The sequence below is a fragment of the Theropithecus gelada genome, chromosome 12 (genome assembly GCF_003255815.1).
Source record: "Theropithecus gelada isolate Dixy chromosome 12, Tgel_1.0, whole genome shotgun sequence".
Lineage (NCBI taxonomy): Eukaryota > Metazoa > Chordata > Mammalia > Primates > Cercopithecidae > Theropithecus > Theropithecus gelada.
In genome coordinates, this window is record NC_037680.1 from 36,611,204 (window position 1) to 36,633,356 (window position 22,153).

At 38.5% G+C, this 22,153-nt stretch overlaps 1 protein-coding gene across 7 annotated transcripts in view; it reads right to left on the reverse strand.

Moving 5' to 3' along the window:
• Positions 1–22,153, reverse strand: part of RBMS1 (RNA binding motif single stranded interacting protein 1) — a 215,031-nt gene that overhangs the window by 26,675 nt on the left and 166,203 nt on the right. For all 7 annotated transcript variants that reach the window (XM_025404167.1, XM_025404166.1, XM_025404162.1 and 4 more), the window contains 4 exons: positions 18,291–18,349; positions 13,346–13,437; positions 4,438–4,595; positions 1,776–1,855 (listed from right to left, as the gene is read on the reverse strand). In XM_025404167.1, the coding sequence (XP_025259952.1) occupies positions 1,776–1,855; positions 4,438–4,595; positions 13,346–13,437; positions 18,291–18,349 (389 nt within the window). The remainder of the gene's footprint in view (positions 1–1,775; positions 1,856–4,437; positions 4,596–13,345; positions 13,438–18,290; positions 18,350–22,153) is intronic.

A 22,153-nucleotide genomic window follows, 5' to 3' on the forward strand; every position in this document is an offset into this window, starting at 1 on the left:
ACAGACGACAAAGAGGGAAGGTGCTGTGAGGAGATTCGGGGAGAAGACAGTCATCTACAAGCCAAGGAGAGAAGCCTGGAACAGATCCTTCCCTCATTGCCTGGCTTGGGTGTCTGGATAGAAGGAACCAACCCTGCTGACATCTTGATCTTGGGCTTCTGGCCTCCAGAACTCTCAGACACTACATTTCTATGGTTTAAGCTACTCAGCTTGTGGTACTTTGTTATGGTTGTCTAGCAAACTAATACTGCAAGTTTACCAAGAGGAGTTTCAACCACACACCAGGAAATGTCAGATTGGAGAGAACTGAGGCATAAATGGGAAGTAAGGAAGTGAAGACTACACTTTAAAATGTTGACATGAGAAGGTGCTATAAAAAACCAGGGTGCTTAGTTTAGTTTCTAGATTGCAAAGACTTAAGTGATTTCAAATACAAATGGCTATCTTCTTGAATATTTTTGGCAAGAAGTAGTTCAGTTTTTGTTCACTGAATCCTGTGATTAAAAATGTCTATTGTAGTTAACGTTCACAAGTTTCGTTCCTAGTGTTACTTGTTTGCACATTTCCCCCCATTTCCTCGCCAATTAGTCTTGCTAGATATCTGTTATTTCAGTAACTGAAATTCAAATTTCTTGGCTTTGCTGAAAAAAAAATTAACAAAAGCAAAAGACAGAAACTGAAATTATAGGAGAGTGAGGCAATGACTGGCAGAGCAATGTCCCAATGAGATGGGATCTCAAGGACAGCTTTGAAACCCTTGTCCATGAGACTTTAAGAAAGGAGACTGGTAAGACTGGATGTGGGTGTAGGTCCCCTTGCTGGGAGAGAGCAGGAAGCTGACGGAACTTCTACCTGGTGATTTCAATTTTATTCATCAAGTAGGAAGTGAAGTCATCCACTTGTGAGTTAGGGAGGGGGTTAGGTAGGGGACTGAGCAGGCTGGGGAAATTGAGAACTGCTGTTAGGGAAGGGTAACGAAGCCGAGTGAGGACTGGTGGTGCTGAGCAATTGATCAAACTGAAGACATTTAATTTGTGGTAGTGCCAATCTTTGCCTGCATGGATATAACAAGAGTGGTGTGGGTGAATTATGGCAGGATTAATCCAGGTTCAGTATTCTGCCGTGATAGTGTGACCAAGGGATGGGGTGCAAGAACAGGAGAATGCCACTTAAGAAATGATTTTAACACTCAAAAATGGAGACCAGATTTAGTAGGAAAGAGAAACAGGTAAAGGAGAATGAAGTGAAAAGAGAAGGATCCCTTTGTATTTCAGATCAGGGTTTGTGGGAGTTAGAGTAAGTGTGACATTAGAATGAAAAACCCATGAAGTGTGGTGTTCTTGGTAATGACAACACAATGTAAAACCATGGGAGAAAGCGGTTAAAGTGGAGTGGACACAAAGGCCATAGGAGCTGAGGTCCAGGCACTGCTGGGATAGAAAGGTACCACACACTGCTCAACGGATATGATCGAATGAAGGGAGGTTCACTGAGGATGGTGATAAGGTGGTTTAGAAGCTGGCTGCTGCATCGAAAGAGGAGTGAATTGCACAATGCTTTACAAGCCAGCTCCTTACCACTGCTTCCATTAACATTTAAACATCCAATGCCTATGCCTAGGGAGAGGTGAATTTTTAAGTCTTATTTGTAAATCCAACAAAATGCATCTTAAAGAGCAAAATGAGGGGTTTTTGTTCTACTGACGTCATCATGTGCTAAAGTTAAACATACATCATACAGAAGACTACTGATAAAGTTTCAGACAAACAACATACCAGAAACTCCTGGTGGTGTCTTAATAAATTTTCCATTAAAATGACCAATAACAGCTTCGCATTTTTCTGTTGATTCCATCCTATTTATAATAAAAATAGAATACATAAATATTTAAAGGTCTCTTAGCTTTCCTCTTGTTCTGTGCATGCATAAACATTCTTATAGGTTTTTTGGATACAAATGAAAGCTAGTAAAAATGTGAATATGATAAAGGGTCTATTCTACCTTTTATCTAACTGCTATTTTTGTACTTCTATAGTAAAATGATAACTGATAACAACAGAGTATATTCTGAAGCAAAGCAAGAATCAATTATATTGAGTGTTTAAGATCAAGTATATCAAATGTATAATTTTATTCTAATTGTTGTAAAACTGAAAAATCAATACACAATAGCTTTGTTAGCCATAATACTGAATTGAAGAAATAACAGTTTAAAATACTAGGGTATTTTCTACTTGCTAAAATACTAGTCATTTTAAAATTGTCTTTGCTTTTACAAATTCACAAAGTGACAGACTAAAAAGTCATGATAACAGCCAGTATCAATGAGAGGGTGCGCCTTACATGCTTCTTACATTTGCTTCAGGTTTAAAATTAAATTTAGTGAAGTCAACTATATACCTTTTCGCCTTGGCTTTGGAGGAGTAAAGGTTGGAGGCTAACTTTACAACTTACTCTATACCTACAGGTGGATGAAAGTATCTGAGAAACATTGCTGGGAACTTAAATTACTTCAAATTATCTTTCTTTAATAGAAGAAACACTGAATAATCTACTAAAAACACTCTATACACCTGGACTACTCAGAGAGTTACATCTTAGTTTTAACAAGCAGTGATAGTTTCAAAAAACAATGTAATTTAATTGATTTCTGTCTTTGGATACAGAAATGATACAACTTGATCTGTTTTCAGAACACCCACAGTAGTGACAAAATGATGCTAAGCTATTCAGTGACTCACTTGCGTCATTTTAGCCAGTGCATCATACGCTGGAGATGCTGGCCTTGGTGACTTACTACTAGTAGGATATTTTAGTTTTATGATAAAGTTATCTGGCCTGACAGGAAGAGCAATGAACTAAAAATCCAGATGAACCAAATTCTAGCCCCTGCTTCATTATTTGGCAGTTAGGTAACAATGGAAAAGTTCCCTTTTTGGTTCAATTTTCTAATATATAAAACAACATGTAATAATAATGCTTTGTTGTTGATATATCACAGGTCTGAGGTAAGATGTGATTGTCATTTGTGTATAAAAGTAAACTCTCAGAAATTCTTCCTACAAAATCAAAGTCAATACTTTAAAATATGTACACATTATTTGTTATTGAACCGTATTAATAAATTTCTAATTAATGCATCATATAAAAATCAGCTTTGGATTAGAATTTTGATAAAAATCAAAGAGCTTTCTATTTAGTATTTTTCCATCAGAAACCAAAATAACCACTACTCTGAAGTGTTTTTCTTTTTTTCTGGGGAGAAAAAGATAAAAATTAGACGGAAGGAGTAGAGGGCACTTTAGTTATGACTAGACTTTTTTTTTTTTTTTTTTTTTTTGAGAGAGACGTCTGTCACCCAGGCTGGAGTGCAGTGGCATGATCATGGCTCACTGTATCCTCCAAATTCTGGGCTCAAGCAATCCTTCTGCCTCAGCTTCCCATGCAGCTGGGACTATAGGCATGCGCCACCATGCCTGGCTAATTTTTAAACTTTTTGTAGAGAAAGGGTCTCGCTCTGTTGCCTAGGCTGGTCTCAAACTCTTGGGCTCAAGCAATCCTTTCGCCTTGGCCTCCCCAAGTGCTGGGTTTATAGGTGTGAGCCACTGCATGCAGCCCCTAGAAGATTTTCTTTCTTTCTTGTTTTAAGACTAAGTCTCGCTCTGTTGCCCAGGCTGGAGTGCAGTGGCATGATCTCAGCTCACTGCAATCTCCATCCCCTAGGTTCAAGTGATTCTAATGTCTCAGCCTCCCAAGTAGCTGGGATTACAGGCGCCTGCCACCATGCCCAGTTAATTTTTGTATTTTTAGTAGAGACAGGGTTTCACCACGTTGGCCAGGTTGGTTTCGAACTCTGCCCGCCTGGCCTCCCAAAGTGCTGGGATTACAGGCATAAGCCACTATGCTTGGCCTAGATTTATTTCTTTAAAAAAAAATATCTGAAACAGAAATTATAAAATGTTAGTATTTGTCATATCTGTGTGGTGGTTACACAGGTATCATGTCCTTGTCTTACTTTTCTGAATGTTTTACATATTTCATTTTAAAACCTAACCCATTTACTTTACTGATGAATCAAATTTCCATCGAATAAGAAAAAAACATACTGATTTATCTACTGAATTCAGGAGACTGTTATTTTTAAAAAGTTAGAAGCATCCTGAGCTAAGGACACACACACGTTCAGAACTTTTGCTCATGTGATAGTTCCTTTCCATGAGGATCCAAATATTTAGTGTGCTCAGCTTCATGAATTCTAATGAACTTGCAAAAGATCTGGAAAAATGCAGTCTGGTATTTACACATAATTTAAGTTCATGGTGCAACTGCTCCCATAACCCCAGCTGAAACTCTCTCTTCTTGGTCATTTTTAGTTTTCCAAGATAACTAGGCAAAGCTATTGTTGTTGACATAATAAAGACAGGGCACAAGGCTTACCTAGCAAAGCCAACACCACGGCTTGTACCACTGGAATCACGTAGTATCCTTGTAGAAATAACTTGTCCAAATGGTTTGAGCATATTTTCTAGTTCTTGCTCATCCATGGAGAGTGGCAAATTAGAAATGTACAGGTTGGTAGGATCTTGTTCCTGTTGCTAAAACAGAACAGAGTGTTGTCCATTATTTCCAACAGAAGGTGAGATATTTATGTTAACACACCTATTTTTATTAGCTACTTTCTTTGCTCAAGTCCTTTTAAAGTACTCAGAACCTCAGAACACCAAAGTCACCTTGGATGCTTGAAAACAGTGTCTGAAGCTTGGACAATCTGTGCAGACCAGACATGATCCCACCAAGCCCTTCTTAGCAGATCTGGAAATGGCACTATTGAGTTGGAGAGGATGCCCTCATGGAACCACAACTCTCATTTGTTTACCGTGTTTCTAAAAATAACTGACCTCTCCTCCACTGTTATTTTTAGGAGTCCATTTTAGGCACACTATTGCGCAGGAGACTAAAACTGCTAATAATTCAATTTAGAGATACATGAAGGATTCTGGACCAAGTCATCTACAGTCCAATAGGGATCTGCCCAAATTCCCATCCTCTGCTCCATAGCAAAGTTCATACTACTTTTGAGTCATGATCACCAATAGTAAAAACAGCTAATTTAACGAAAACAAGAAATCACAAGGCCATATAAAATAGTTAATTCTGGGTAGGGCAAATTTTAGACTCTTGGAAAAGCTGAACTCAAGAGTAGATGGGGGAGGAAATACTTTGTTCAGAGGACATGGCATTGACTTGGGACCTGAAGATCAAGCAGAAGTCAAGAAGCTTGCAAAAGGCTATCTAAGGGGTTTGATTTTACTTTGTCAGTCACTACTACTTCAACTTTCCTACTTAAGCAGTGCTGAAAGAAAGGAGAATAATTATGTATCTATAGGCAAAAGGCAAGATAGCCTTGCCAGAGCTGCAAAATGTTCTTGAAGTCTTGTGTTTTATCTTTAAAAAAAAAGTCATGTAAATTTTGCAATCTACTTCCTATCTAAGTTTATTTTAATGGAGAAACAATGTTTTTGACCTAATACCAGTAAGTAACACTGACACTCCAGGAAGATAAGCCATGCTTATCTTGTGATATCATGCACATGAGTTGCATAATGACATTTCAGTTAATGGCGGATGGCATGTATGATGGTGGTCCTGTAACAGAGATGAAAACTTCCTATCACCTGGTGATGTCTTGATGATCCTGACCCTGTGTAGCCCTGGCTAATGTGTGTGTTAGTGTCTTCATTTTTTATAAAAATTTAGAAGGTAATAAATAATAAATTTTAAAATAGAAAAATGCGTATAGAATAAAGGTATAAAGAAAATACTTTTGTACAGCTGCACAATGTATATGTTTTAAGCTAAATATTACAAAAGTCAAAAAGTTAAAGGTTTATAAAGTAAAAAAGTTACAATAAGCTAATTCATTAATGAAGAAAAAAAATTTTTCTTTTTTTGAGATGGAGTCTCACTCTATGCCAGGCTGGAGTGCAGTGGCATGATCTCAGCTCACTGTAACCTCCACCTCCCGGGTTCAAGCGATTCTCCTGCCTCAGCCTCCCAAGTAGCTGGGACTACACGCGTGCGCCACCATGCCCAGCTAATTTTTGTATTTTTAGTAGAGATGGAGTTTCACTATGTTGGCCAGGATGGTCTCGATCTCATGACCTTGTGATCGATCCACCCACCTTGGCCTCCAAAAGTGCTGGGATTAAAGGTGTGAGCCACCGCGCCTTGCCAGAAAGAAATTTTTAAAAATAAATTTAATGTAGTCTAAGTGTACAGTGTTTATAAAGTCTATAGCAGTGTAAGGTCTTAGGACTTCCCATTCACTGATCACACACTCACTGACTCACCCACAGCTACTTCCAGTCCTCTAAGCTCCAGTCATGATAAGGGCCCTATAAGGGTGCACCATTTTTATCTTTTATACCATATTTTTACTGTACCTTTTCTATAGATACAGAAATACTTATCATTGTATTATAACTGCAGACAGTTCACGCCATTCTCCTACCTCAGCCTTCTGAGTAGCTGGGACTACAGGCACCCGTCACCACGCCTGGCTAATTTTTCGTATTTTTAGTAGAGATGGGGTTTCACCATGTTAGCCAGGATGGTCTTGATCTCCTGACCTCGTGATCCGCCCACCTCGGCCTCCCAAAGTGCTGGGATTACAGGCATGAGCCACTGCACCCAGCCATGCTTTAAAGTCTTGATTCAACTTGAAAGTTTACCGATGAGGAAATAATATTAAAAAATGCTATAAAGCAGAATCTCAGAAAGAACTGGGCTCTTAAACCACTCTTTGATATAATGAAATAGAGTAGACTAATGCAGGAAAGTATTTCCTATGATGTTAATGCACTTGTTTTCAATAGCAAGGACCCTGTCAGTTAGAAACCTAATTTCATTTGGGATGACCTTTAGCGCTAATGTTATTTATGTTTCTTTTCAAATGGTCAACATATCCTGCAAACAGTGCCCACAAAGTTGAATTTAAAAAAAAAAGGCAGGGGGGAGAAACTCCCAGCTGGCAGCACATGCCACAAAATAACAAAGTGTCCATGAATTATTTTTTTCCTAATCCCTTCTTTTCATGGGTGTTTTTTTTTTCTTTTTAAATTTTACTTTCTTTTTAGTTGTTGTCCATGCATTCTTATAACCACACATTCACTGTGAACAGGACATACAATACATGCAATAACTGGTGGTGGTTCTTGAAATGAGGATAGTTTAGTATCTTTAAAATCAGTGACAACCATAACTGGGTTATTATTTACAATGCTGTCTGAAAAAAATACTTATTCTTTCAATTATAGGTGACCAAACATAAAAATGGGGTCAATGGGCCTCCTTTGTCCCTGGGCATGGAAGGGGTTCAAGGGTTTCCATAACAAGCAGAAAACTAGATCCCACATTGGCCGTCAGAGGGATAAACAGCTACTAACGTTCACGTGAGTAGAAAAGCCAGGCTTGGAAGTCTTGCACAGCATAAAGCACTCAGTCATCATCCGAAAGAAATTAACAAAAACCTCCCCGTGAGTGTGGAATGGTTCCTAAAATGCAAGAACGGGGACTTGGCAGTAAGAGCAGACATCTGTTTTCTCTTTTACGGAATAGGTTCAACAACCAGCAGATAGCCGGTCACTGGCATGTGACTGCAAACTGCTCAGGGCATGGTTGAAGCTCTGGATGGAGAGGGGGAATTACATTCCTGCTCGTGCGACTGCCTATTTATTGAAAAAAATGTGTAAACTTCCCAATAGCCAAACAGCACATAAGGATTTGCTGACTCCCATCAGGCAATAGGAGGAAATGAAAGGCCTACAGAAGCCACTTTGTTAATAGATATAAACAACGTCCATTCGCCTTTACTGTCTTTGCAGCTCATTATCTGCGTTTCTTTTCCTTTTATAGAATCTGAGTCTTTTATTTGAAAGATGTAAACATTTGTAACATTTGCCTAGTGTAACATAAACAGGTTTTCCAAAAGGCCCAAAACCATTAGGTTAAGTTTCATCAGTGTACTTGACGGATATAATTTTTAACTGTCCCTTTCTTAATTCTCAGTACCTGCCCAAGCTTGGAAAAAAGTTATTTTCTCACTTAATTAATTTATTTGATCATCAACAAAACAAACACTAAAAACCTACCATATGGTAGGTACCAGGCAAAGCACTGAAAATTAAAACATGAATAAAAACCAATCACTGGTCTCTAATGCCCTCATTTTGCAGTTTTGCAGCAATTTAGTTTTGAATATTTGTGGGGTTCTTTTTCAACTTAGGTAGCCAGTATGTCAAGCAATATTATATTTCTGCCCTTATCCTCTAAGTGATTGCTCTTAATTTTTTTCTGACTATATAAGGATGAAAGACTTTTAATATATAGCAATATGAGTTTTCAACACATTATAGTATCCTGATTAGTTCACTAGAGGAGAGTGGAAAGTGATGGGTCCCCTCCCTATCACACAAGCACAGGGGCTGGACTTAAACTTCTTTTAAAAATCACTTCCCTGCTGGGTGTGGTGGCTCATGCTTATACTCCTAGCACTTTGGGACGCCTAGGCAGGTGGATTGCTTGAGTTCATGAGTGCGAGATCAGCCTGGGCAACATGGCAAAACCTGGTCTCTGCAAAAAAATACAAAAATTAGCCAGGTGTGGTAGTGCGTGCCTGTTGTCCCAGCTACTCAGGAAGCTGAGGGTGGGAGGATCACTTGAACCCAGGAGGCGGAGGTTGCAGTGAGCCGAGATCGCCCCATTGCACTCCAGCCTGGGTGATAGAGCCAGATCTTGTCTCAAAAAACAAAACAAAACAAAACAAAAATCATCTCCCCGAAGGATGTGTGTCAGGTGCTCCTTTATCCAGGCAGCATAAAGGGGCTAAGTCAAGTCTAGATACTCAAACTCACGGTTCTACAGTATAGAACGATAAACTCACTGATATTTAAAATACCTCTTGTAACTTTAATGATATCATAAAAAAGAAATAAGATCTAGGAATCTCAAGTCATTCTACAGGGACCTAAAGAAATTCACAATATGCAGAATGTTGGCAGCTGGCCAGCACCTCTGAACCTGAGTACTGGTCCTCGCCACAGATGATGGAGGAAGAGGTCCTTTTCCTTAGCCAATTTATAGTATCAAGCTTTCTAAAGAGGTCTTTGAACAGTGCTCATTTTCAACCTGGGGGAAAGCTAGTATTTGAAGAGCGCTGTAGACATGACATATAGTGCCAGTCTATACCCAGTCCAGTTTTGAACAAAAGCATTGTAAAGGCTTCTTCAAAACAGTATATAGTTAATATTCTATGCTGCTTAATATTACAGGCATTGGAAATGATGCCTAGGTAAGTGTTCAGTGGTCACTCCAACTAAAGCCTCTATATTCTTAACAGATTGCTAAAATAGAACTCTTTCTAATTCTGTTTGAGGGGAGACCACAAAACAATGGGTGTTGGGAACTCCCATATTCCAGAGTGAGAAAACAGACCACCTAAAGACAGCCTGAAAGGAGCTGGCTGAGAACTGGTTTGGGACACTTAACTGACCACCCACCTCCTGTCTGTGTCTAAGAGACTGGAGAGACTGAGAGTGAGCATTTATGGGGAGAGAAACGCTGAAGCGTTCCCAGTCTCACCCTGTGAATTGCTTTCCTCTCACCATCAGTCAAGCAAGAGGAGGGGACCACTCAGGGAGCTTGATCTGTGTCTCAGGAACCTGAGTGGATACAACAGATAGATGCCCCACTTAAAAATCTAAGGAATCTTCAACGAGAAAGGATGAAAGGCTGACAAGTGTGGCCGGGAGGTAACTCTCTCCAAAGGATGACTGGAAAAGGTACATCAGATGTGGGCCACACAGGTAGAGTTGGCCCAGGGTTGTGTTAGATCCTCCCAAGGTGGTTGCTGCGAGGGGCAAGAAATCCCAGCAGAAAGGGGTTGAAGATAGATCATTAGATTATCAGGAGCTGACCATGTCAACCTGAGGACATGTATTCTTTCACTTCAAGGAGCCATAGGAGAAAGATCAGTTTAGCAGAGGTGGGGACGGAGTTGGTTAAAGATCTCAGAAAACCAAAGCATTCCATGAGAGAAAGCATCAGCATGCTGCCTGGCTACAGAAATCAACATCAGATGACCTCATTGTCAGGTCATCCTTTTCCAGCACACCAGCCCTGGAGGGGTTAAACAAAGCCACGGCTAGTAAGCTGAAGGAAGAGTGAGAAAAACACAAGCTCTGGAAATAGGAAAGAAATTAGTCATTTGCTCATCTTACTATAAGCTTGCTACTTGGAGCAGACCTAATCCAGGGAAGGAAGAAGCTTCAGCTGAAGATTCACTACATGATACTCAAAATTTTTGTCAAATAAACAGTATTGGAGTATTAAATTACAGGCATCGCACACTTAACATCATAATCTGTTCCTGAAAATCAGAAATTGAGCATCAAAATGTTAACCAAGAGCCTATTTCACATTATATTAAATAGGAAAAAATTATAATGTATTACACATCAGTCATAATCCTCAATCAAATTTTCTAAAATATAACTATTTTATTTTCCTATTTTTCTATAATTCCCAAAAATGTAACTACATACATTCATCATTACATCTGTCTCTGTGCATGTGTGCACACATATAACAAATGGTTCTGTTGGGATGGAAACACTGCTTCCTGATCACCAAATAATCAATATGGTTGTCAGCCAACAATTGCTTTTTAGGCTGTGATGTCTCTCTCAGCACCAACAACATCCAAGACACACATCCCTTATGTTAAATCTCAGGAGTTTTAAAAACATCTATATGTGAGTCTGACATTCTATAAACTGTATTTGCTATGTAACTTGAGACTCTGACTGAAAATATATTGAAACGTATGTACGCTTCATGGAGTTTGGCTATGAAAAACTGAGGCATTCTACCAAAAAAAAATCAACCAGAAACACCTGAAACGAAAGCAGCTAGGGGAACTTCTTGAAATAATGACAGTGGCTACAGAAGTCATGAGAGTTGCCCTGGATTTTATCCAAAAGCAAGGAGCTTCAATGAGTGCATTATTAATAGAATGGACAGTGGGGAAAGTTGTTTTCCAAGTGTGCCCTAAAAGTCCTGCTTATACAATGCTGGGTTACCCATCGTTTACAGAACCAGATTAAAATTCTGCAAATCATTATGCAACAAGGTATCACATAGTCCAATAAACATATTTAAAACCTCTTTATCACCGTCTTTCAATAATGTCACAGAGAATCTCTATATGATGGACACATAATCTGAAAATCATGATGCTCAATATTTACAGTTTCTGAGGCCAGGTGTGGTGGTTCACGCCTGTAATCTCAGCACTTTGAGAGGTTGAGGCGGGTAGATTACTTGAGATCAAGAGTTTGAGACCAGCCTGGCCAACATGGTGAAACCCTCTCTCTACTAAAATTACAAAAATTATCCGGGCGTGGTGGTAAGTGCCTGTAATCCCAGCTAGTCGGGAGGCTGACACGGGAGAATCGCTTGAACCCAGAGGGGCAGAGGTTGCAGTGAGCCAAGATTGTGCCACTGCATTCCAGCCTGGGTGACAGAGCGAAAAAACTTCTTACTCTGGAGTTTAAGAAAATCTAAAGTAAGTTCAACTCAATGCAAAGTTTAAAAAATATTAAATGGCAACAGCTACTTAGAAAGGTGATTCCTTTTACTACTGAAATCTTTATGCTGATTCTTTCATTCAAAGTACATCTCTACCCTATAGCTGCATACAGGTTTTTCAACATCCTTAAGGTCCTCGTAGGCAACTTATCCGCTTACCAGAGTCCTTTAACTTCTATGAACCTTCTTATGTGTATGTAAATACTTCTCAGGGAACAATTACATGCTACAATTCAGAAGTAGCAGAAGACAGTATAAAATTACTTTCCTCTTTACTTGAAGAAGCCAGATAATATAAAAGTATTGCTCTTTTAAAAAGAATACTCACAAGATCAAACCGCTGAGTTTCGGGCTTGAAAATATTTTCTGTAGCAATTGAAGAACTCAGGTTTTAAAAAATTTACATAATTACACAGATGTCTTAATAACTGCACTGTAGGTAGTAGGTATTACGATGTAATGCAAACTTACATTTGGGTAATAAAGACTGGGACATAAATACCAGTTTATTCAGCAGAGACTCCTAAATGTGTTTGGTACATAATAGAATGTGTATTATGGAATGTAAGCACTTAAGAGATGCATGCCATTCCAAGTGTGACTCTCCTAGTTGGGCCTTAGCTCTTCTTAACAAAATTGAAAGTGGGGTTGGGGGTAGATGCACTAGACAGTCTAAGGTCTCTCTAGCTTTAGAATTATGACTGCACCTGAACTAGGGATTTAGATCATGTAAAGCCAACTTTTTCAAGGCCATCAAGTCTATCTAAGGCATCATTACTTTTGGAAGAGGGTCTGAGCATCTTAAACTAACTTTCGGGATGAAACAAATGCAAAGAGAAAGACCCAATGACTGGCTGATCAATTCCATTTACATCCAGAAACTGTGATATTCTAAGTCAAAACCGTAGCGGTAAACTACCATAAGATGAAAGTTTTCAAGAAAAATGTACCTTATAATTAACATCCATGTGTACTGTGCTAAAATACGTATAAAGCATGAAACATGGTCTCCCATTTTATTATCCCCTAACATTCAGGTATATTACTCACCTGAAGAAATTTTCAACAATATTGCTCATCTAAAATACGCTAAAAGTTCATCAGAAACAAGTCTTGAATAAAGTCATTATAGAACTACTAAAAAGTAGATTTATATCCCATCAATAATCAACACCTAAAAATGTTTTACAACTGTACAATAGAAATAGCATCTGTAGCTTACATCTGCATTAAACTACTTGTTTTAATATTTGTATAATGTATGTGCCAGTTATATATATTTCTGAAATAGAATATGCAATTATCTTTTGAAACATGTCTAGAAGAGTATTCATTCCTTGGGCACTGACATTTAAAGTTTTTTTTTTTTTTTTTTTAAACAGTACAGATCTTAAAGACTCACAAACACCTGATTACCTGAGAAAATATGCTGCTATTTCTCAATTTACTTATGGGGTTACATAATTTACTATGTAAATTTTATATATTTATAAATCCTCCTTCATAGATTAAGTTATGAAGAACAGTCCTCTGCACAAGAGTGACTGTGGAGGCTGCGGAGGCACAGGACAAGCGTCCAGAAGGCGCTGTGCTGAGTGGGATGAAGGGGAGATTGCAGATGCGGATAGAAAAAGCAGACCTGTCAGGCTTCACAACCAAAGCTGTGGAACAGAGAAGCGATTGCCGGCTCTCAACTCACCTTTGCCATTTGAGCTTGAACCCCACTGGCCTTCAGGGCAGACACAGCTTTTTGAGCTGCTGCAGGGCTGTCAAAGTCGACAAAACCGTAACCTGAAATGCAAAAACACATTTAGTATTTAAGCATTATTCTGTGGTTAGGTAAAAAGTAAAAGAACAGCTCTACTTTGTTTCTGGTGCAGGCAAGAGAGATGAAAATGTCCTGAGGGAGCTAAGGCGTTAATAGCTGCAGGCTGGCGGCCTCCTGGGCCCTTCTTCCCTGTCACCAGCCAGACAAGCCTCCCTTCAGAGGGAGTTGGGGGAGTAAAGAACCAGCGTTTCCCTAGTCAAGCTCTGACGTGTCTTGTATTTACTCGAAACAAACAAACAAAAAGACATTTAAGTTGCCAACGAAGGTTAAAAAAAGAAATTAAAAAAAAAAAGGAAGAAAAAAGTCAACTTCAGAGAAATAGCATTTTAATGATTCAGTAAGAAAGATGGAGCCATCCTACAGAGTCTACAAATGACAGAAACAAAAATTTTGTAGGTAAACTTGTATTTTTAAAAATTAGAATACGTACCACTATTAGACACCCCCAATATAAAATAATCTAAAGTTTAGTACTCAGTTAAATACATCATACTTATTTTCTTAAAATACAGCTCATCACACCCCTTCAAAATAAAGAAGAGCTGGGGAAAATGCCTCAAGGCACCTAAAATATGTTTTGGCAGTTCATGTTCTAAAGTCTAAAAACAAAACAAACACATAACCTCCTAAGAGATGCACTAGTTTGAAGTTTCCTTATCCATAGCTTTACAAACATTTTTAATGAGCTGGTCATCTGTCTTTCCAGGCCACAACAAATCAAAAGCAGAAAATTAGGGGAAAAGCAGGGCTGGGATGATGGCAGGCCTGCTACAGAGTAAGTATATGAATGGCGTCTAACGGTAAAAACTAACAAGCAATGAAAGAGAAAAAACTATGCAAAGAATAGGACTTACACAGCATAAGCACTAATAGCCTCATGAATCTCAACAGATCCCATGAGTATCACTGTATCAAAGTAGAGATTCACAGACTTTTCACTGTGATAATTATAAGTTATTGAGAAAAGGGTCAAGTTATACTTAGTAGACTAAAGAAACAGGGTACCAGGCAAAACACCAGCACCTTCCATGGAACTCAAACTAATTTTAAAAGAGTAAGAACACTTTGAAAAAGAAAAGCATCATTGGAAGGTTGTTTAGAAGAGGAGCCAGTCCTATCATTTACTTACAGAAATATTACTAAGTAGTAGTAATTTAGATAGTATGATACTAGTGACAAAATCAACATCAATACAATCAAACAGAAAGCTCAGAAACAACCCAAAGTCAGTTTTGCAGTATTAGTACCAAAAATATGGCCTGGTAATGAAGTAAGTTATAATGAGATGGAGCAGACTATCGACTACAGGAATAGATGTTTCAGGAGAGATAAATGTTAAAACTGAAACAAGAAGCAGCTTCCTTATATTACTTGGAATTGGGCTGAAATAATTTGATTTAGACAACAGAGAAACAGCCAGGCTGCAGAGCAAAATGAAGAGGTTGATCTAGGTAAAACAAAGAATGCTACTTAAGTGCCAGGTTAGAAATAAGGTTAAACATATCTTGGATGTTTTTTAGACATCTGTCGTCCATGCTAACATGCAACAATGCTCTGTGGATACACACACAGGCATGTACATGCACATACGCTCTCATACAGTTTCAGTGGGTCATAAATGAGCACCCAGCTACAATGAAATGATACAGCTTTTACTGATGGATATTTAAGCTTTTTTCCTTCAGTTTTGCTATTGTCAACAAATTACAATAAACAGAAGATCTCAATTTTGATGTTATTGTATTTGAAGTTACTACCAACTCAGGTAACATTTGTATTCTGTTATCTGTTATTTTCTCATAGAGAAATCCATAATGCTTGTATTTTAGTTAACTGTCAACATCCTTTTCTGGCCTTTTCCAATGCCTACCACACTATGGCTGTTTTATAACCATTTGCTGAAGACAAACATAATAGTTAAGTATGCAACCTTGTGCTCTTTCATGTTCTCTATCTGTATTACTTTCAAATAAATAGAAGACAATATAAAATTTCAGTTATACAGGCTCTATGGATTTGATTATAATAGGTGTAAAGACGTTTTTGAAGGCAGCGTTCACTAAATAACATGGCATCCTCTCACTGAGGCTTCCCAAGAGAATTCCTCTCAGGTTTCAGGATCAGGAATAGTTATGTTATTCCTGCTCCCTGGATTTTCCTCTCACATTGTGATGATTGAATCATAGGGAGAGCTATGTTTTCTATTTTTGCCATGGCCACTAGGAAACACAGGGACATTTGGTAATAACTTAAAGCTGCCTGCTTTTACCCTTAGTTTTCCTGTCAGTCTAATTCATCCTGAAACTAATTTTGCTAATGTGTGTAAGTGTTCTGGTCTTACATGCACTTCTGTAAGTATAAATAATCAATCAATTTCATAACCAATCTTTTGTGAGCTTTTTTTTTGTGTCCTGAACTGCCACATTTACCAGTATTGGAGGGCCTAGAAATGCCTTTTGTTGGCTAAACTTTGAGAGAAATTGAAATGTAAAATAGCAACTGAATTGTGAATTTTAAAATTTAATAACTTAGGTACATGTTTTTCTAATACTTCCTTCAGCTTAATTATCTTGAAAATACATGTTCCAAACATATGTTTTGTGGCAAAAAGTGTTCTGTAACCCTCTAAGATCTCTCATTCCCATATATAAAGTCCTTTGATCTGCTTAATCTTAAAAAATTAGTATACAACACAAGTAGCTTTCATTTACATTAATATTCTATAATCTTTTATGCATTTATTTTATATTCATTTATCAATCATCTATATGCCTATCTATCTACCTATCACGTCATCTTGGGTAACATGTTATCTAACTTTATTACGAGCTAAGTTAAGTGTTATTTCTTCTCATTTGTCCTGAAATTACTTTTTTCTTGCTTCTAGGATTTTATAAACCCACTCTTACCCTCTCCACTCACTCACTCAACTACCGTCTCAACCCACCAGATATCTGTTGACACCTATTGCTGGGAGGCTTGTGTGAAGCAGAGAGCCCTGGAAGGTTTCTATTGCTGCCCACATACCCAAAAGCAGTGTCTCCCAAGACCCACTTTAAAGGAAGTTATCCAGGAGACTTCTTGTGTCTAAAATCAGTTCTGAATTAGTCCTACCCTTAGTTAGAAGTTCATAAATCTCTCTACTATGGACCCTTACCAACTGTTAAGGGTTTGTATTATGACTACATGTTAGATTTAGCATTAGTTTATTTTTTCCCATACCTTTTCTAGATCATGTAGAGCAATTTGAAAAGGCTTCTATGGAATAGGTTGCTTTTGGAGCAGAGTGTAAAATAGTGTGGTTTTCAGTTCAGGGATGTGGCGAAGAATTCAACCTCTGGGTCCTTTCTTTTACTTAATTAGGGCAGCTCTGCTTTTTAACACACTGAGCCGACATGTAAACTTTCTTTTGGGATGGGGAAGAAAAAGAGATGAGGTAGGGTATGGATGAAACCACTCGTCTACTCTGATTTCTCTCTAGTTTCAAAGTGATGTTGGTGATCAGCTTCCTATTTTTATGCCTGCAAGAGTCTGTTTTTCTTTATAAAACCAAAAGATTTCTTTCTGTGTCTCTGCTCTCCCAAATCATTTATAAATGTTAAATAAGACTAATCTTGGAAACTAAGTATATGCATTTCAGTCTACAATTTGACTCTCTCTAGTTTAATTCATTTAAAATATTTACTGGGTACGACTCTACATAAAGCACGTTCTATTCACTGTCCCAAGGCAAAATTGCCTTAATGTGCCATGTTGATTACATGGGCTTAGTTATTTGCTACAATAGCTCCTTTAAATTTAGGCACTTTGAAGAAGAGACAGAAATACAATGAACCACTTCAAGTCTAGATTAAAGGAAATGCTTGGCTTATAAGGAGAGGCCCCTACCATAGGGTTCATTTATGTTCTCTGCCTTTTTCAGATTGTGCTAAGCCACTGCCCCGTCACCACTACTTGAAAAACTGGGGTCTAATTAATGAGGAGATTTGCCTTCTCTGCCTATTCCTGTCAACTTATTTCAGTTCATGGGGTCAGTAGTTAGATTCAAAGTCAGCTGACTCTATTCTTCCCTTTTCCTAGAAATCACATGTCTATTGTTAAGATGCTGGATCATTAAAAGTCAGAACCACAGAGCATCAGTGCTGCTTACTGTAGACGCCTCCTCTTCCAGCACATGGGGCTGGATGAGCTCATCCTAATTACATGGAAAACTGAAGGTCAGTGCATCAAATTAATGCAGCAGCATATTTCAAAGGGGCGCATGACCTCCCCTCCCTATTACAATTTGGTCAGTGAAAATGGTTCTCTCCTCCCCGCTGCCAATATTGTCAACAGGCATTCAGCAGAGAACAATTGGGAGTATTGAAACATGTAATTAAGTACTGCTTAAAACTACTCTATTCTAATTAATAGAGCCAATTTGCACAATATGTAATCTTTTCAGTTCTTTAGTACAGTCCAATGGTCTTCAGTAAGCAGCTCTAATCTCCTCAGGCTCAGGAAAGAAAAGCTATTTTCTAACTCTGCTCCCCTTTTAAAAGCAAGGGCTAAATGCCAACCAGTATTTTGCATGTTAACTCTACTGGCGTCAAATCTGGAATTCTGGCAAACTGCTAGCTGCTGTTGGGTTTGTAGCCAAAACCCAACCAGGGACAAACGTAAGCAATATGCTGACACTGTGCAAGACAGAAACTGGGTGATATATAAGATCTGGTTTTTAATAAAATGAAGGTGGTTTTGAACCAAAGATCAGGTTTTAAATTCCATCATTTTTCTAAAGCTATCATTTACCAAATAACCAGCCAAGAAAACATACCTTTGCATTTGTTCGTTGTCTTATCCAAAATTGCCTTTGTGGAGACTATTTTCCCATATCTAAAAAAAAAGAAAAAAAAAAAAAAAAAAGGAAAAAAAGAAAAGAAAGAAAAAGAAGTTATAAGGAACCCTTATTAATGCCTAAATCCAAAGAACACACGTCCTTTTCAAACATCTGCAAACTTTAAAGTACAAAATGTTCTTCACTAAGAGACAGGAAATGAGAATTCTAAACTCAAAACTGAAAAAAAGGGAATGGCTAGGCCTCTCGTTTGAATCGTGGGATTGTAGTTTGAAGTTCAACTTTGAAGAAATCAGGTACTTACCTGACAATCTTAGGACAGAAACATGGGATATGGACTCTATACAAAATATTTTCTTCTAATAACGTCAGTGGTAAAATACAAAGCCAAATGCAAGGCTATAGAATTGTAACAGGAAAGTACTCTCCTATGATCCACACAGCTTTTATGAAATAGTAATGGGGAAAAACTGCTTGCATTATTCTATTCATTTTGGTTCCATGGACAGCACTGCAAGGCTCCGTATCGCCACAGAAGGGCAGGTGTGAGCGCATGTTTATGTTTAACACACTTAATGGTGCCAAACAGATCCTTTTTACTGAGGACTTTCATAACTGTTCATAAATACACTTATTTACACCACGTGTAATTCAGTAATAATAATTATACAGTAAACTCACTAACTTGTGTGCATGCATATGTGTCTAAGAAATGGGCAATCAAGAATATAATGAATATAAGAATTAATCAGGGATTAATCATTAATTTCATGAAGTTTCTAAGAGAAATACGTTCAGATTCCTTATGTGTCATAGATGCTGGGGAATATAGGAAAAATTAAGAACATTAAATTTAGCATACTGCTACTGAAAATGAAGCGACAGTATAATGTAAATATGAACTGAACCCCATACTCTCTCCATAGTGAACATACCATAAGGAAAAGCACTGTTATCTATGCCTGCCTTCTAAAAACTGAGGGAAAAAAATTTGAAAGATAACTTTGAAAATTGTTTCTTAAAAATCAAAGTAAGGCTGGGTGTGGTGGCTCACACCTGTAATCCCAGCACTTTGGGAGGGTGAGGCAGGTGGATCACTTGTGGCTAGGAGTTTGAGACCAGCCTGGCCAACATGGCAAAATCCTGTCTCTACTAAAAATACAAAAATTAGCTGGGTGTGCTAGTGCATGCCTGTAGTACCAGCTACTTGGGAGGCTGAGACAGGAGAATCGCATGAACTGGGAAGGCGGAGGTTGCAGTGAGCCCAGATCGCACCACTGCACTCCACCCTGGGTAACAGAGCAAAACTCCATCTCAAAAACAAAACAAAACAAATCAAAGTAAGACTCTGGGAAATGCACGTAACTTACTTGATGCATCTGAGTCTCAGGTTTCCTCATTTACAGTCTACTTTCCTAGATATTAACTTCGAAATTCCACATTTGCTCTACTTTAATTTTCTCATGAATGATTTTGAGGACTAAAAAGCATATTACATTTTTTTAGGAAATGGAAGTATTTTGTAGCATTTTAAGCCACTGTGAATATTACAGACTTGTATTTTATGCACTGAAACAAGCTGAAATATATTTATCTAGAAGAAAAAAAAATACCTTGAACCACTTCTCTCCTACAGTTAATCTTCCCTATGTTCACTCCGTGTAATCAAATTATTACTAACTAGCATAAAAGTAAAGATAATTTCAGGTTCAAATGACAATTACATCTAAGAGGCATAATGCTGCACAAACACCTTCAATTCCCTGTTGAGATTGTGAGCATTTTAACAACATTAACACAGATCACTAGGCTTACAAAGAAATAATCTATAAAAATCTACAAATGAGAAAAAAATAAGTGATTTAAAGACAACCTTTCAGCAACCATCTATCTACCTAGGTTATATGCTTGATATTTACCAGCTCCTATCGTTTGGATATTTCACCCACCCAAATCTCATGTTAGAATATGATTCCCAGCTGAGCATGGTGGCTCATGCCTGTAATCCCAGCACTTTGGAAGGCCAAGGCCAGCGGATGGCTTGAGCCCTAGAGTTCGAGACCAGGCTGGGCAACATGGCAAAACCCCGTCTCCACCCGCCCAAAGCACAAAAATTGGTTGGGCATGGTGGTGTGGGGCCTGTAGTCCCTGCTACTTAGGAGGCTGAGGTGGGAGGGTCGCTTTAGCCTGGGAGGCAGAGGTTGCAGTAAGCTGTGATCTCATCACTGTACTCCAGCCTGGGTAACAGAGTGAGACCCTGTCTCAAAACAAACCAAACAAAAACTCCCAATGCTGGAGATCAGGCTTAATGAAAGGTGTCTAGGATGTGAGGGTGGATCCCTCATGAATAGCTTGGTGCCATCCTTGTGGTAGTGAGTTCTTGCTCTATTAGTTCCAGTGCAAAGGGCCTGGCACCTCCCTCCTCTGTTTTCTCTTTATCCATGTGATCTCTGCACACACCTTCTCCCCTTTGCCTTCTGCCAGGAGTGGAAGCTTCCTGAGACCCTCACAAGCAGCAAGTGCTGGTGCCATGCTTCTTGTAAAACCTGCAGAACCACGAAGCAAATAAACCTTTTCTTTTAATAAATTACCTAGCTTTAAGTGTTCCTTTATAGGAACACAAAAAAATGGACAAAGATACTTGTGTGCACAAGTCCTTGACAAAAGCACTTCTAGATTGTATCCCTGTTTCATATTTTTCCAAAAGCAGCGGGGATGGTAGGTATGACGCCAATTTGGGGTAAAGAGATTGAGAGTCACAGTGATTAAGAGGCTGCTTGAGCTCTCCGAGTTCAGGGCATTTTGTAAACCAAACAGAAGAAAGGCTACTTAGGAGAAGGAAGGTAAAGGGTTGGCTTTCCACACTTCTAGTTCTGCTTTCAACATTTAATGATGGGAAAGACAGGAAAAGGCATGGAGAAAGGGGAATGAGGAAGTAGGCAAAGAGAAAAGGCTCAGTAGTGCTGAATGCAAGCCACACCACACCCTCTCTCAGCCTCTTTGCTACGTCTGGCATGAGTCCGCTATGCCAGTGCACCTCCCTTCTCTGTGGCAGGTACTCCCTAATCTCATTCCATCTTTCACAGTCCTCTTTCAGGGGTTCTTCGCCCATTCAACTTCCTCTTCGCCTTCCTTAACTGAGTACTTTCATCAAGTTTAATATTTGGTCTTCAACTGTTCCTTCTCTTAGGAAATTCATTCAGTGCCACAGTTTTAATTAATCAATCTCCTGATGCTGCCCAGTTCTTGTGTGTGTATATGTGTTTTTTTAAAATCACCAAAGCTTTGGTTTTTCTCTCTTCCTCTTTCCACTTAAATAACTTAATATTTTATTAGGATTCTTAAATATCTAGTGAAATATTTAAGTAGTGAAATATCAAGCCCATCACTTTCTAAATCTCATCTTCAATAGTACCCCAAACATGGCTTTCCCTGTCTCTCTCCTCATCTCTTTTCATTCACTAGCACTGTCACTCTCCCAATGTCCTACCAAGCTCGGGGTCCTTGTGCCATCACTAACTCAGTAATTCCTGTATCCAGGTGATCAATAACTCAGTTCTGAGTTTTGCCTTTGATATGTTTCCAACATTCACTTTCTCCTTTCACTGTTCCTAGACAAATGTAAAAAACACATAATAGTTCTCCCTGCATCCAGCCTTTCAACCCTGTCTGTTGCATTAATTTACCTTAAATATCACTTTAAACATCTCTCCATTACCCTATTCTACCTATGCTTGAACTTGAAGAACCTGTTCAAACGTTATCTTTCCCATGAAACTATCCCTAATCTCTTCAACTATTTGGTTGGCTATTTTCTAAGAAATTAGAAAGGGCATTACATT